This window comes from Marmota marmota, unplaced genomic scaffold (genome assembly GCF_001458135.2).
Source record: "Marmota marmota marmota unplaced genomic scaffold, marMar, whole genome shotgun sequence".
NCBI classification, from domain to species: Eukaryota; Metazoa; Chordata; class Mammalia; order Rodentia; family Sciuridae; genus Marmota; species Marmota marmota.
The window spans coordinates 16,687,021-16,701,883 of record NW_025999960.1 but is presented as its reverse complement, the minus strand read 5'-3'; the positions used below and the strand labels follow the sequence as shown (position 1 = coordinate 16,701,883).

The 14,863-nt window shown below is 40.4% G+C and overlaps 1 protein-coding gene across 3 annotated transcripts; it reads right to left on the bottom strand.

Annotated features, from left to right (window-relative positions):
- Nucleotides 1-4,829: 4,829 nt before the first annotated feature.
- On the bottom strand, nucleotides 4,830-13,393 carry LOC107148627 (putative methyltransferase-like protein 7A). Of its 3 annotated transcripts, XM_048802730.1 has the most exons (3): nucleotides 12,341-13,393; nucleotides 9,054-9,102; nucleotides 4,830-6,180 (listed from the first exon to the last, which is right to left on the bottom strand). In XM_048802730.1, the coding sequence occupies exons 1-3, from the start codon at nucleotides 12,836-12,838 to the stop codon at nucleotides 6,080-6,082; spliced, it is 648 nt and encodes a 215-aa protein (XP_048658687.1). In that variant the 5' UTR covers nucleotides 12,839-13,393; the 3' UTR covers nucleotides 4,830-6,079. The 3 variants fall into 3 exon arrangements, with proteins under 3 accessions (XP_048658687.1, XP_048658689.1, XP_048658688.1); XM_048802732.1 differs by lacking the exon at nucleotides 9,054-9,102 and having other exon boundaries at nucleotides 12,362-13,388; XM_048802731.1 differs by lacking the exon at nucleotides 9,054-9,102 and having other exon boundaries at nucleotides 12,341-13,385.
- Between the last annotated feature and the right edge of the window lie 1,470 nt (nucleotides 13,394-14,863).

Genomic DNA, 14,863 nt, shown 5'->3' with positions numbered 1-14,863 from the left:
GGGTTCTTTTGCTCAATTCAGATGGAAGTCATGCCCAGACAAAGTGCAGCTCCCTTAGAGTTAACAGCTCTGAACTCTGGGTGCCAGTGGTTCTCGACTCTTGGCAGTTCTCTCAGCCAGTCTTAGCAGCTGGAGTTAGCAAGTCCCCTGTAGCTCTTAGTCATTCTCTGGGACTCTTCAGAAGCCCTCTGGCTGCTGGATGTTCTCAGACCAGCAGCCCTTGGTGTTAACAGCTGGGACCAGTTTAGCCTGCTCTACTTGAGATAGAAATCACAAATGGGCAAAAGAATTAAGTGACCACACAGATTTTCTTAAAAAGAAATGAATAAACAAAATAAAACCATCTGAAAGTGGCTGTGTTAGGAACACATGCTGCATCAAAATGGAGAGAAGTAAATGGGAAGGAGACTTGCCCAGACTGATGCAGTGAGGGTGAGGGGAGTGCTGCTCATATGCATGGGCCAAACGTGTGTACAGTCTCTTGCCTGCTAACCACAGAGTTTTTGCATAGAGAGGCCAGTCTGTGCCGAGTGTACTATTGCCTCCTGTGCTGGCTGTCACAGGTGGGAAGGTGCTCTTCACAGACTGGAACACCTGAAGCAGCTTCAGGGTGGGTGGAGCCATCCAGAGAGGCTGCTAAGTGGAGTCATATGGAGGTGCTGTAGCCAGAGCAAAGGTCTCTCATGGCCATCATGATGGCTGCAGTGGTTGCCCATGGGATTTCAGAAGCAGTGGAGAGATACCAGGATCTGACACCATCTCCCTTGACCATTTCTGGGTGGCAGAGACCAATGCTGACATTACATGTGTTGTGGTACCAACTCCATTACCTGTCCTGCCTTCTGCTTGTCCCACTGACCTGGTTCTGCTGTGTGGCTGCATTCCAGGGCAGCAGTAGCTATATTCAGTTTGCCCAGCACTGGGGAGAGGCATAGTGTCTATCAGTTATTAGCTGAAGAGCCACAGCTCTAATATCTGCTTTTTGTAGCCCCAGGTGGTATTATGGTTTGGATATGAAGTGTCCCCCAAAAGCTCATATGTGAGACTACTTAAAGTTTAGATGTGAAATGAATGAATTATGAGAATTTTAACCTAATGAGTGCATTAATCCCCTAATAGGAATTAATTGAGTGGTAACTGTAGGCAGGTAAGGTGTGATTGGAAGAGGTGGGTCTGATGTTCTGCCTCACTTTGGGCACACATCAATGGAGTCAGCCATCTTTGGACTGAGACCTCTGAAACCATGAGCAGCAAATAAACTTTTCCTCCTCTAAAATTGTTCTTGTCAGGTCATTTGGTCACAGCAGTGAAAAAGGTGGCCAAAACAGAGACTGGTACCAAGAAGTGGGTTCATTGCAGTGATTACCCTGACCTTGTGGTTCAAAAGTTTTTGTAGCTTTCTGGAGTTTGTGGGAGGAATTTTGAAAACTTTAGAGATGCAAGCTGGAAAAGCGTTAGAATATTCTAAGTGGAGTTTAATGGGTGATTCTGGTGAGAGTTCAGAAGACCAGAATGTTGATAGGACTGTGGGCAGTAAAGACTGGGCTTTGAGGTTCCAGAAGAGACAGAGGACTATTGGAAATTGGAATAGAAGCCATTTGTGTTTGTTCTAGCTAAGAAGTTGTCCATATTTTGCCTGACCTGAGATTTTCTGTGAGGCTGATTTGAAAGGTCATAGACTAATTAATCTGGCAGAGGAAATTTCAATGCTAAAATTGTTAAGACTATGGGGAATCTTGGAAATGGATGAAGGTATTTTGCATTGTGAGATGGGCATGAGGTTTTGGGAGCTAGGATTGGAATGTTAGGGTTTAGATATGAGTACAACATTTAGGTGGTGGCATGGATATTGCTGGAAGTTTTTAGCCAAGTTTACTCTGAGAATCAGAAGCAGAAAGTAGAGGAGAAAGATTTGAAAAAACTTGAAGTTTGGCCAGAAGAGTGTAAGTAAAATAAGGACCTAAGGAAATTATGGTTGTTAAAGAGATCATAGCCACTAAAGAAACTTTAAATACTTTACCTGGAAACAATAGGAAAAATGGCTTGAGGCCACCTTGGGAATTGGCAAGACCACAGCCATCTCAGGTTCAGGGTAGTAAAAGTAAAAATTACTTTGAGACACTGCTTGCAGGGGGTGGGGGTAGGAAGTTGTTTCACATGCTCAGCCACCCATGCACTAAGAGCCTGCTGCAGTCATGGTTTTTGGAAGCTTGACTACTGCTCGACATGGTAGCAGACGTTGGTAGCAAATACTTGGTGCTGGTTCTGCAGGAATGCAGGATGTTGGAATTAGGGGGTCATAGAGGCTCCCCAAAAATTTCAAAAGAAGGCCTGGGAGGCCAGGCAAAGTACAGGAGGGTCACAGCCCCCATAGGCAGTCCTCAAGAGAGTGATGCATGGAGATGTGAGAAGGAAGCCTAGGGTGTAGTGAAGACCCTTGGCAATACGATATGCCAGGAACATGGGAGCTGTCGGGGAAAGCTGCAGGAATTGAATAGAGACAAGTCAAGAGAGATGCCTTACAGGCTGCAAAGAGCTGGGTCATAGGGGCGGAGCTACACAAACTCTTTGGAGAGAATATCACAATGCCAAGTGCCCCAGATGCTCTACGTGGAGCTACTCAGCTGGATTTTGGTCTTGCTTTGGTCCCATCCCTTCTCTCTATTCCCCTCCTTCTCCATTGTAGAATTGAAATGTTTGTGCCTTTATATATTGGATATATACAACTTGGCTTTTTGGTTTTGTTTTGGTTTTTGGTACTGGAGATTGAAGCCAGAGGCACTTAACCTCTGAGCCACATCCCCAGGCTATTTTCATATTTTTATTTTGAGACAGGGTCTCACTAAGTTGCTTAGGGCCTCAATAAGTTGCTGAGACTGGCTTTGAACTTGTGATCCTCCTGCCTCAGCTTCACAAGCCACTGGGATTACAGGCATGTGCCACCGCAGTTGGCTGTAACTTGCTTTTGGTTTTTACGAGAGATCATACTGGGTTTGCCTTGGTCCTCAGAGGAGACTTTGGATTTGACTTGAGCAATGCTAAAATTGTTAAGACTATGGGGACTCTTGGAAATGGATAAATGTATTTTGCATTGTGAGATGGGCATGAGATTTGGGGAGCTAGGAGTGGAATGTTAGGGTTTAAATATGAGGTGTCCCCCAAAGTTCGTGTGAGACAATGCAAGAAAGTTTGGAAGTCAAATGATTGGGTTATGAGAATTTTAACTTAATCGGTGCATTAATGCCCTTATAGGGATTAATTGGTAGGTAACTGTAGGCAGTTATGATGTGGCTAGAGGAGGTGGGTCATTGTGGGTGTGCTGTTGGGGTATATATTTTGTCCCTGATGAGAGAGAACTCACTTTGCTTCCTGACTGTCCTGTCCTGAGCTGCTTTCCTCAGCCGCACACTTTTACTATGATGTTCTGCCTCACCTCGTGCGTAGAGTTGTCTGTCTGTGGACTGAGACCTCTGAAACCCTGAGATCATGAACTATTCCTCCTATAACATTGTTCTTATCAGGTGTTTTGTCATAGTGGGGGGAAAAACTGCCTAAACAGGTCTGTAAAAAGTAGATACACAGAAAAATACCCCTTTGAGGGGAGAATAGGCCGCTCTATTCTATTTCGATAGGACAAACAGAGAAAGAATGTAAACATGATCCTAAAGTCCGTTTGGCTCCTGATAGCATTACCTGAGTCCTAAGCTACCTGTGCCTGAGGCTTGCTGCCCCTGTGCTTTTCACTAATTTGAGGCACTAAAGTCCTTTTTGATCTTAAGCCTGTTTGGGTCATGAGTTACATAATTTGAATCAATGGGATCCTAACCAAAACAGGACTTGAAAGACATTGGAGGTTTTTTGTTTTTGTTTTTTTAAAATATATATTTTTTAGTTGTGGAGGAACCTTTATTTTTATTTATTTATTTTTAGGTGGTACCGAGAATTGAACCCAGTGCCTCACACATGCTAGGGAAGTGCTCTACCACTGAGCCACAACTACAGCCCCAACATTGGAAATTTTCTTTGACTTTTTCTTTTCTTTCTTTCTTTCTTTCTCTCTCTCTCTCTCTCTCTCTCTCTCTCTCTCTTTCTTTCTTTCTTTCTTCACAGTATTAAATCACTTCCGGAGGCCTTTAGAGAGATTTTAAATATGTATTGTCTGGTTTGTAGAAGGGAGCTAAAAGAAAATAAAGTTGCTGCAATGATTGTCACAGCAGATTTTGTGGTTTGGGGAATCAGGGCTTCTAAACTTGCCAAGTGATATGTGGAATAATGTAAGAAATGTTATTTATTTCTCTACCCCTTAATTTTTTTAATCAAAAGTGAGGATGTTATTTGCCATGCTACTTAGACAAGAGGGATTTAATAAGAAAATGACTAGTACTTGGGTATTATCTCCCAGTGTGACAACATATCACTAAGTACACCTGGGTCTTTTCATCTCTCTCAGTCACTAGACCAACCTAACCAATAGTGAGGTAGGTACATAAAGAAAGCTCCTAGAGAGAGAGACTAAAGGGAAGGAGATTCAGGTTGCAGAGCTTTAGGTGAACATCCCACCTCACTTGCACCAGGAATCCTTTTCCTGTTCAAGAGGCAGAACAATGCATTTCACTAATGGGGTCTTTCTCTGGACATGACCCTTTCAAAGCCCACTCTGATCCTTGCAAGATTGCTATTCCTAAGATTTACTAGCTGTGTTTCACTTACCCAGCTGTAGAAAGAAAAATCCAGAAGTTTAAGTACTTAGTTTACCACAATGAAGACCTCTTAGAGACATGAAGAAAAACAAAACCAAGATGACAAAGAGATCAACTCTCTTTTATTACTATTTTTAAAATGAATGTGAATTTATTGGTTTATTTGGTATTTAAAATAGCACTTTTGCAAAATATTTCAGAAAACACACATTTGTTAAAATACATACAAACTGTTGCTGAACATCCTATTAAGTCCCCTGACTAACCAGCCTAACACTTGTTTTCAAAGCACTTGTGATCATTTTCATGGCTCCTAGAGGTGCAGAGAACAAAGAAATCATCTTGGATGGAGTAGATTTTGATCAGAATAATCAAAGAAATGCTTGCCTACTTATTTACAGACTCACGGGTTGCTTGATTTTTAGGGGTTCTTATGGAGTCTACTAATTCTGCAAGTTTTCCTATTTGCAGTTTCTTACCTTGCCTGTAATCATCTATATTCAGCAAAATATGTGCTGGATTATAAGGACAATGATCCCCAGAACCCAAACTGCCTCATCTAGTTTTATGTTTATACTAATGTGTGAAGTGTAATCTTTATCTTAAGAAATGAGGACTGGAATGCAAGAAAACAAACTTTGGTGGGACTCTGGGATAAAAGACAGAAAGCTGGACAGAACTACATGTGACAGCCTAGTACTTTAACCCCAGAAGGCAAACCAGTGATATTGAGATGAACAAACAGGTTCATCTTTCTTTTACAGAATGTCTGTGCCATTTGTACTTGGATTTTTCAGTTAGCTCATATTTCTTTGTTCAGTTTGTGAATTGCTAATGTCTTTTCACTGCTCCCTGTTGGAAGTCATGTTTTGAAGTGATTTAACTGCTTCTTAGCACCAAGCTCTCCAAAAGGAGTGAAATGAAAATATGTGGGTAACAATTTAAAGAAGACAACTGAAAAAATTTCCAAATCCCTCAAGAAGGTAAATTTTGGACATAATGGTATTCTTCAATTATGAAAGCCCCCCTGTTTCCTTTGAAGGGAGAGTTCCAAGTTGTTTTTTGTTTGGGTGGGTTTAATTCTTTGAGCAAACAATAAAAATGGCTAAATAAGATATAATAGAAACTCTTAAGGATGAATTCGACTTTACATAACATTAAGTATCCCTTTTCCCAATTAGTATTTTAAATGAAAAACTGAAGTCTTAAATTGTTCAAGTCATTCAGCTACTGCCACCCCATGCTATTTCACAGCATACCCATAGACATGAGGGCGCAACACTTTGCAGGACAGCGGAGGCTGTATGTGCTGCAGCTTCAGCTTAGAGAAGCTGGCGCGCTCCAGGGCCTTCCAGCTCTCTCTGGTCAGGTAGCATCCATCAAACACAAGGTACCAAGCAGGCTCCACGACCTGTCACCAACAGTAATTCCAGGTTGAATGCTCGTCTGCCACATGTTCTATGAAAAAGAAAGCCCCTCCCTGGGAAAGGAAAAAAAAAATCATTTCAAAAATTTTGGTTTTGGGAAAGCAGATTTTTAACATGATTACAGTTTCAGATTTCAATGGCTTTGGTGGCCATCTTCATGAGTAGACATAGATGAATTAAGTAAGACTGTATTTTGGACAGTCGTTTCATCTTCTGTCAAAATTTTGCATAGAGGGGCTAGAGTTGTGGCTCAGTGGTAGTGTGCTCGCCTAGCATGTATGAGGCACTGGGTTCGATTCTCAGCACCACATAAAAATAAAGACAATAAAGTCCATCAACAACTAAAAAATATTTTTTAAAAAATTTGCATAGAGCTACCAATCTGAAGCATGTGACGTATTTTTCTGGTGTAGAAGCAATGCATGTTGGCTAAAACTTAAAACATGTACTGCATGCCAAGTGCTGCCCTTCATGCTTGCCACATGTTAATTTACTTAATCTTCTCAACAATGCGTTTTGGTAAATAGTGGTATCATCCCTCTTTTTGTCTATGAGAAAACCGAGTCACACACACACACACACACACACACACACACACACACACAAAGTAACTTGCCCAGAGTAACACAGCTTATAATTTTGAGAACCAGACTTTAAGCCCAGGCAGTCTGGCTTTAGAAGCTGGCAGTATTGCCTCAGCAACATGTTTATTGTAGAGAGCTTAGAAAATACAGAATAGTTGCTGGGTTAAGTGGCACAAGCATGTAATCCCAACTACTGTGGTGATGGAGGCAGGGGGATTTAAAGTTTAAAGCCAGACTGGTAGTGAGACCCTGTCTCAAAATAAGATTGATTAGAACAAAAAATAAACGCTGAAGGTATATTTGTCTAGAATGAGTGAGGCCCGTACTACAAAAAACAGACAAAGAGAAAAGTTTAAGAAAAAAATACATCAGCCACTATCACTCAGAGAAAAGTACTGTGAAGATTTTGAGTACAGCTTTTATATATAATTATAATGTATTAGTTAAAATAATAATAAAACTAGATAGGGAATCAGTAGAATAGAGCAATTGGATTATGGGGAGAGGCGAGAAGAGGATAAGGGAAGGTCCTGAGGAATGAGACTGATCAAATTATGTCCTGTAAAAATATGGCATCATGAATTCCATTATTATGCATAATTATAATACGTTGATTTTAAAAAGTAAAAAAAAAAAGATTTTGTGTATGTGAATTTGTTCTGTTTTCCTAAAACTAGCCCTATAATGTACATTCTACTTTGCAACCTTCTTTATTTCACTTATATATTTGAACATTATTCTAAAAAATGATTTAAATTATTTTTTAGTTGTAGATGACAATACCTTTGTTTTATTTATTTATTTATTTTAATGTGGTGCTGAGGATCGAACCCAGTGCTTCACACACGCTAGGCAAGCACTCTACCACTGAGCCACAACCCCAACTCAAAAATGACTTTAAAATCTTTACATACTATTTCACTCACACATAGAACATATCATCACTTATTCAAATTTCTTTCTGATTTCCACTACTGTAAATACTGTTATAGTGAACATTGTTTGTTACAGTGAACAAACATTTTTATCCACGAATTTTGGTGACCATCTCTAATTACTATCAAAAAAAAAATAACTAGCTAAAAGTGGAATTATTGAGGCAATCGTCTATGTCTTCTTTTTTTTTTTTTTCCCCAGTACTGGGTATTGAACTCAGGGCCAGGCACATGCTAGCATACACTCTACCGTTGAGCTACAGTCTCAGGCCTGTGTGTGCCTTTATTTTTTATTTTTTAATTATTTAAATTTATTTTTTAGTTTTAGGTGGACACAATATCTTTATTTTATTTTTATATGGTGCTGAGGATCGAACCCAGTGCCCCGTGCATGCCAGGCGAGCGCACTACCGCTTGAGCTACATCTCCAGCCCCTGTGTGTGCCTTTATTAAACTGTTGGTATAAGTTTTCAGATTGCTCTTTGGAGAAGTTGCATCATATTTATGTTCCAATTAGCAGTGGATGTGTCGATTTCCAATAAATTCTCATCAACCATTTATTTTTTTCTATCTTTGCCAACTTGATGGGCAAGATGGTATTTTGTCCTCAAAATATGTATATCTTTAATATTCTTAATTGGCACAAAATTTTATACTAACTTTATTGGTTATTTGGATTTCTTTTCTAATATGCCCATTGACATATTGTTATTTTTCTCATACAAATGTTAGATTTTCCTTTATGGACTAGTAATAGCTTTTATTAAACTAAAGATTATATAAGCTACAGATCTTTTTCCCAGTTTGTGTTTGCCTTTTAATTACTTTTGTTGTTGTTACTTTTACTTTTATCTTTTTAAAACTTTTTATATTTAAAATTTTTTAAAAATTTATTTATTTTTTATGTGATGCTGAGGATTGAACCCAGTGCCTCACCTGTGCTAGGCAAGTGCTCTACCACTGAGCCACAACCCCAGCCCTCTCTTTTTAAACCTTTTAATTCACCTGCAAATTTGTTCTACCAAACCTCTGGGAGCACCATTGGGAATATCATAGATTTCTAGCAGGAGAGGTGGAATCTACACCAATCACTCCCTGGACTGAATAGCCATTTATTAAACTTGTGTAATGTTTCATAAATAGGAAAATGATATGATTAAGGAAAATGTCCATTCATCTGAAAGCATTGCTGAATTCATGGCAATATTTTGTCATCAGGTTTCTTCTTCAACAAGTGGATGCTAAGTGTAGAACACTGCCTGAGATGGAATGAGCAGTACTCTAGGACAGTCCATGTAGGTCCAGTGTGGGCACCTGCGACACTACTACATATTACCAGAGGGTCTTCAGCTGTTTTCTATCTATCTACCTTTATGGGGAGGAAGGAAAAAGGGGGACCACATTCACCTCTGAAAATTGAGTCAACTCCCACTCCTTTCAGCCTCTTCTTGGCCACCTGAGGTAGAGAGTTTAGAGACTGAATTCAGAGTTCATAGATGAAGATTCTTCAAATTATATGGGTAAGTATAGGTAAGATCTATGTTCAGGAACAGAAAATTTGGAATTTCCTGATTAAAGCAAAATCATTTCCTTAGGATAGACTGGAGACAGAGGAGGAGAGGCAGGTCAGGAGCGGTCCCGTGCCTTCTGGATACTTGTTAGCTATTCCTATGTTAGGATGCCTGTGAGACTTCCAGGTGACTGACAGGTTTGGGGTGAGAAGAGAGATCTGGGGTAGATATTTAGATTTGGAAACCATCCATGTATATGTGGTAATTGACAACATTGGGATGCATGAGATAGCCTGGAAGTATATATAAGCAAAATGAGAGTCAAGAGAGGGACCCCAGTGTGTAGGGGACAGATAGAGAAAGAACAGCCAGCAAAAGTGGTAGAAATGTTGAAAAAAGCCCCAGAGACAAACACTGTGGTAGAGCAATAAGGAAATTTTTATTCAAAAGTCAGACCTAGCAGCTGTATAACTTTGGGCAAGTTTCTTAACTTCTGTTTCCTTGTCCCAACAGGAAGATTGTAAATATCTGCTTCAGAGGATTGTTGTGAGGGTTAAATGGGAATGGAACAACACTCCTGGTCTTATCCAGCAGAGAATGAGTGCTTTGTAGGGCAGAGGAAAACTACTGAGGTTATGATCCCTCTAAGAGTTAAATGTATTATCAGAGTTATAAAATGAGGATAATAATTACCTGTCTTGTGGGAAATTATTAACAGTGTCAAGAAAAATATCAACTAATGTACCTGTTAGTGCCCATGCTTTAGATATAAGAATCTAGCAATTGGTTATAAAAATCAGGTTGCATTGTTGTTTTTTTCCCCCTTGGCAACACTAAGGATCAAACCCAGCGGCCCCTTACCACTGAGCTACATCTTCACCTCTTTTTATTTTTTATTTTGAGATGTGGTCTCTGTAAATTGCCAAGGCTTGCCTTGAACTTGTGATCCTCCTACCTCAGCCTCCCAAGTGGCTGAGATTATAGATGTGATCCAAGCCCAGCCAAAAACATGTCCTTCTCATTTACTGTTTGATATCGTTCTATTACCAGAGGGTCTTCAGCTGTTTTCTACCTATCTACCTTTGTGGGGAGGAAGGCCAAACACAGGATCATATTATGCCTCTAAAATCTACTGCCAAGCCCTTTCTTCTGGAGGAACTTCCTCTATTAGAAAATAAAAGAGGAGATCACAGAACATCCCTTTCCCCTAGAATACTAAATGGAAATGTTGATATATTCATACTTTGTGTTCAACTTATTCAAAATAAAACTATTTTAACTCTAAGATTTCATCTCACACCAGTCGAATGGCAGTTATCAAGAATTCAAATAACAATAAGTGTTGGTGAGGATGTGGGGGAAAAGGCACACTCATTCACTGCTGGTGGGACTGCAAATTGGTGCAACCAATCTGAAAAGCAGTATGGAGATTCTTTAGAAAACTTGGAATGGAACCACCATTGACCCAGCTATCCCACTTTTATACCAAAGGACTTAAAATCTGCATACATGGTAATGCAGCTACATCAATGTTTATAGCAGCTTCATTCGCAATAGCTAAACTGTGGAAGCAACCTAGATGTCCTTCAATAGATGAATAGATAAAGAAACTGTGGTGTATCTATATAATGGAATATTAATCAGCATTAAAAGAGAAAAAATTATGGCATTTGCAGGTAAATAAATGGAGTTGGAGAATATCATGCTAAGCAAAATAAGCCACTCCCAAAAAACCAAAGGCCAAATGTTCTTTCTGATAAGTGGATGCTGATCCATTATGGGGGGTGGGGCATGGGAAAAACTGAGGAACTTTTGATAGGATCAAGGGGAGGGAAGGGGAGGGAGGGGGAAAAGGGCAGGAAAGATGGTGGAATGGGATGGACATCATTTCCCTAGGTACATGTGTGATTGCACATATAGTGCAACGCTACATCGCTACATCGTGTACAATCAAAGAAACAAGAAGTTGTCCTGCAATTGTGTACAATGAATCAAAATGCATTCTGCTGTTATACATACCTAATTAAATTAATTAATTAAAAAATACTAACGGTATCATGGGAAAATCACATACAAGTATAAAGAATTTCAGACCTTAATAAAAGGTATAAAGTGAAAAAATTGCCTGGGGCAATGGTGCATACCTTCGGCCCTAGGTACTTGGGGAGGGCTAAAGCTAGAGGGTCAAGAGTTCAAATCCATCTTGGACACACCAGACCCCATCTTAGAAAGAAGAAAGGGAAGGAGGGCAAGTTTTTCTTTCCCTGCATCCAATCCCATTCCCAGGAAGTAACTACTACTAATATTTCTTGTCTGTTGTTCTTAGTTTCCGCCATGACACGGTGAGCCTTTTGCTATACATTCTATGCTTTGATTGCTTTTTCTCATTTAGCATTATTTCTTTTTATATCAGCATAGACCACTCTTCTTGTGTTTTAAAATAGCTGCTCAGTGTTCCTTTTTATTATGTGGCAATTTATTTAAACAGCCACCCTTTGATGAACACTTAGATTATTTACAGTTTGTGCTATTGTAAATACTACTGTAATGAATATCATGGAATATGGATAAGTTTTTTTCAAGTTCACAGTGTAGGGTAAATTACTATTGAATGACAGAGCGTACCTCTAAGTTTTGCTATAATTCAGTAATTCTTCAGAGGCTCTTCCTGCAGCACGTGTGAGGTAGTCCCCAAACTAAAACCAACACCACATTGACTACAAAAGTTACTGATGATATAATAGATAAAAATGATTTCTTATTTAGTAAGTTCTTTAACTGAAAGTTTGAGTGTTTTATCATTGGCTATTTTAACTTACATTTCCGCTCCTGCTCATTGCTCATTTTATCTCTTTTCTACAATTCAAAAAAAAGCTTACTGATATTATTGGTTTGTAATGACTTTTAACATGAGGAATGTTAATCCTCTGTCTTTCATCTTGGCAAATACCTTTTCCAAGTTCCTCTTTGTATTTGAAATTTATATATAAGACCTTTATTTCCGTACATTCAGATTTATCAATTTTTTTTCCTTTCTAGTCTCTGTACTCTAGGATTTAAAGAATTCAAACATGTCTTCTCTAGTAGTTTACTCATTACATTAGAATTCACCTGAAGTTAATAGGGCTGTCCTTGGGGATTAAGATAATACCAACTCCTCCTTCTCTCCTCCCCATCACTCACCGGCCTCAGCACTCTGCATACCTCACGGAGCATCTGCTCCTGGTTCTCCACGGAGCACAGCACTGTGGTGCAGACCACCACATCCACAGAACTGTCAGCCACCTGGTGCATGTTCTCCCCAGGAGCCACCAAGAAGCGCTCAAACTGCAGGTGTCTGTTCTCTGCAATGCTCTTAAATAAGAACTTCTCAAAGTTGGGGTTGGGATCAACACAGGTCACTCTGCATCCAGGGGGATAGAACTTGAAGTTGGTCCCAGTGCCAGAGCTCACCTCTAGCAGGGAGAGCTTCCCGGAGGGGCCTGCAAAGTCCTGCAGTTTGCTGAAGAGCTCCTGCTTCTTGCCTGCCATCTGTCCATTGTATGTTGCAGAAAATTTCATCATGTAGTAGGGAAACCATTTTTTGGAAATCTGGTTCCACAAGCCCAGAAATTTCAGCAGGTACAGGGGAAATGACAGGATGCGGACTGCCAGCTGGAGGATAAAGACAGTGAATGCCATCTTAGAAGAGAAACAGCAAGCAACAGTTGAAGGCCTGGCTCCTTTAAAATTATAAAACCAAGGCTCCTGGCAAAAGTCCAGACCAGTCAGCTGCAGAGGAGGAACTGACTGTGCTGGAAAAATTCAGCTCAGTACAAATCGTGGGCAAGAGGCCAGTTTTTGCTGAATTTTTGGCAGAAGTTGATTCGTAGCTGAGTTTTCGTGAAGTGAAATGAGAATGTTCCCAGCTTTTCTGCAGAAGTTGGTTGCGATCCTTTATTCCAAATCCAATCTAATCCTGCTGCCCCTTCTCTGCGAGTCTCCTGCCCGGTGTTCTCGGTGCAGGGTACTTTCACTCCACGCTGGTGCTCCCATGTCCTTTACAAAGGAAGGAGTCTGTCAGTGGAGCCTGGCAAGCCGAACAGGAGAATACTGCTATTCCTGTCCGGTCGATGGAGGTGACTGAGGAACAAAGGACCAAGCAGCCCGAGAGCGGAAACAAACACTGATCAGGCACTGACGGGCCGCCTGTCAATCAGCGGGGTCTCCTGGCCAATCCTGGATCTTACCCCCTGCCCCCTCCCCAACTCCAGTAGGGCTAGGGACTCTAAAAACCCCTTTTCCTGTCCCAAACCCTCCTTTCCTGCCCTAAGCCCAATAAAAATCCCAGTCCAGTGGAGCACCCGCGCTTCTCCTTAGACCCTGATCTTACCCGCTCTGTTGGTCTGAGAGTTCCACCCAGAGGGAAATCTCAATAAAGCCTGGTTCAGCAGCCTTTTAAATCTGCCTCCTTTTGGTTACGGCTGCCTGACCTTACAATTCCCTTTCCCCGCTCCTTTCCAACTCTAAAGCCCTTTTTTTGTTTGTTTGTTGTTTTGGTTTTATTTGTATTGTTTTGTTTTTATGTTCCTCAGCCTGGCCTCAAACTTACATCCTCCTGCCTCAGCCTTCCAAGTAGCTGGAGATACAGGTATAGATAACCATGCCCAGGTCTGAACCCCCACACACACCTTTTTTATTCCCTGATGCTGGGGATTGAACCCAGGGCCTTGTGCCAGCAAGGCAAACACTCTACTAACAGAGTTATAACCCTAGCCCTCCAAACCCTATTTTAAAAAGAACCTGAGAAGCCGTGCTTGCCTGGTCACAGTCAACAAGAATTCCCCCTTTTTACTGTGGTGGGCTGAGGCTCTCAGATGTTAATTAACTCAAACGCTAATTTTGAAGGACAAATCTTAGTCTTCAAACTGTACTTGACTACTGTGTAATTCTACTAATTTAGATAAAAGGAGTCCTCACAATATTCATATTTGGGAGCTTATAGGATTCAAAAAATAGTTGCAAACAACTATTTTCAACAAGAAAGCCTAGACTTTAGGGTGGTTAGGGAACAGAAATTTTAAAAGTATATAATGGTATCATTTTTTTTAAACTGGGCAATGGAAGAAGGACTCTTGTTTCATTCTTATACCTTATACGTACTTTACAAATATTGTACCTATTTAATGTTAAGAGATATTTGGAGATGAAATACACACTATTTAATGTGTACAGTTTGAGAAGTTTATATGCCTATGAAACCATCAGTCAAGAAACTTCAATCAAGATAAAGAAACATGGGGCTGGGGTTGTGGCTCAGGGGTGGAGCACTTGTCTTGCACGTGCAAGGCCCTGGGTTCAATCCTCAGAACCACATAAAAATAAGTAGTTATTGTGTCCAACTACAACTACAAAAAATAGATATTAAAAAAAAAGATAATGAAACATGGGCTAGAGAGATAACTCAGTGTTAGAGCTCTTGCCCAGCATGCTCGAGGCCCTCGATTTTATCCATAATAGTAGGGTGGTAGGATTGTTGTAGGGACAGACAAGGCAAGGCACCGAAGATAGCAGGAAACAGTTTTATTTGGCTGCAGCCAGGTTCAGAAGGCACAGCTTTTGCTGTAATCAATCAAACCCCTGAACCCCGCGAGTTCAGGTAGTTTCAGAACTTTATACCCAACATGAAAGGGGAAGTGTTCAGAAGTTCACAGTCTTCAGTAGTTC

Excerpts from the sequence above, each read along its gene's own strand:
- LOC107148627 (XM_048802730.1), bottom strand. The coding sequence starts at position 12,838 with ATGGCATTCACTGTCTTTATCCTCCAGCTGGCAGTCCGCATCCTGTCA. Across the intron at positions 9,103-12,340 it reads TATGCAGAGTGCTGAGGCCG|GTGGCCAAGAAGAGGCTGAA; the intron begins GTGAGTGATGGG and ends TCTCTACCTCAG. Across the intron at positions 6,181-9,053 it reads AGTTGACTCAATTTTCAGAG|GGAGGGGCTTTCTTTTTCAT; the intron begins GTGAATGTGGTC and ends TTCCTTTCCCAG.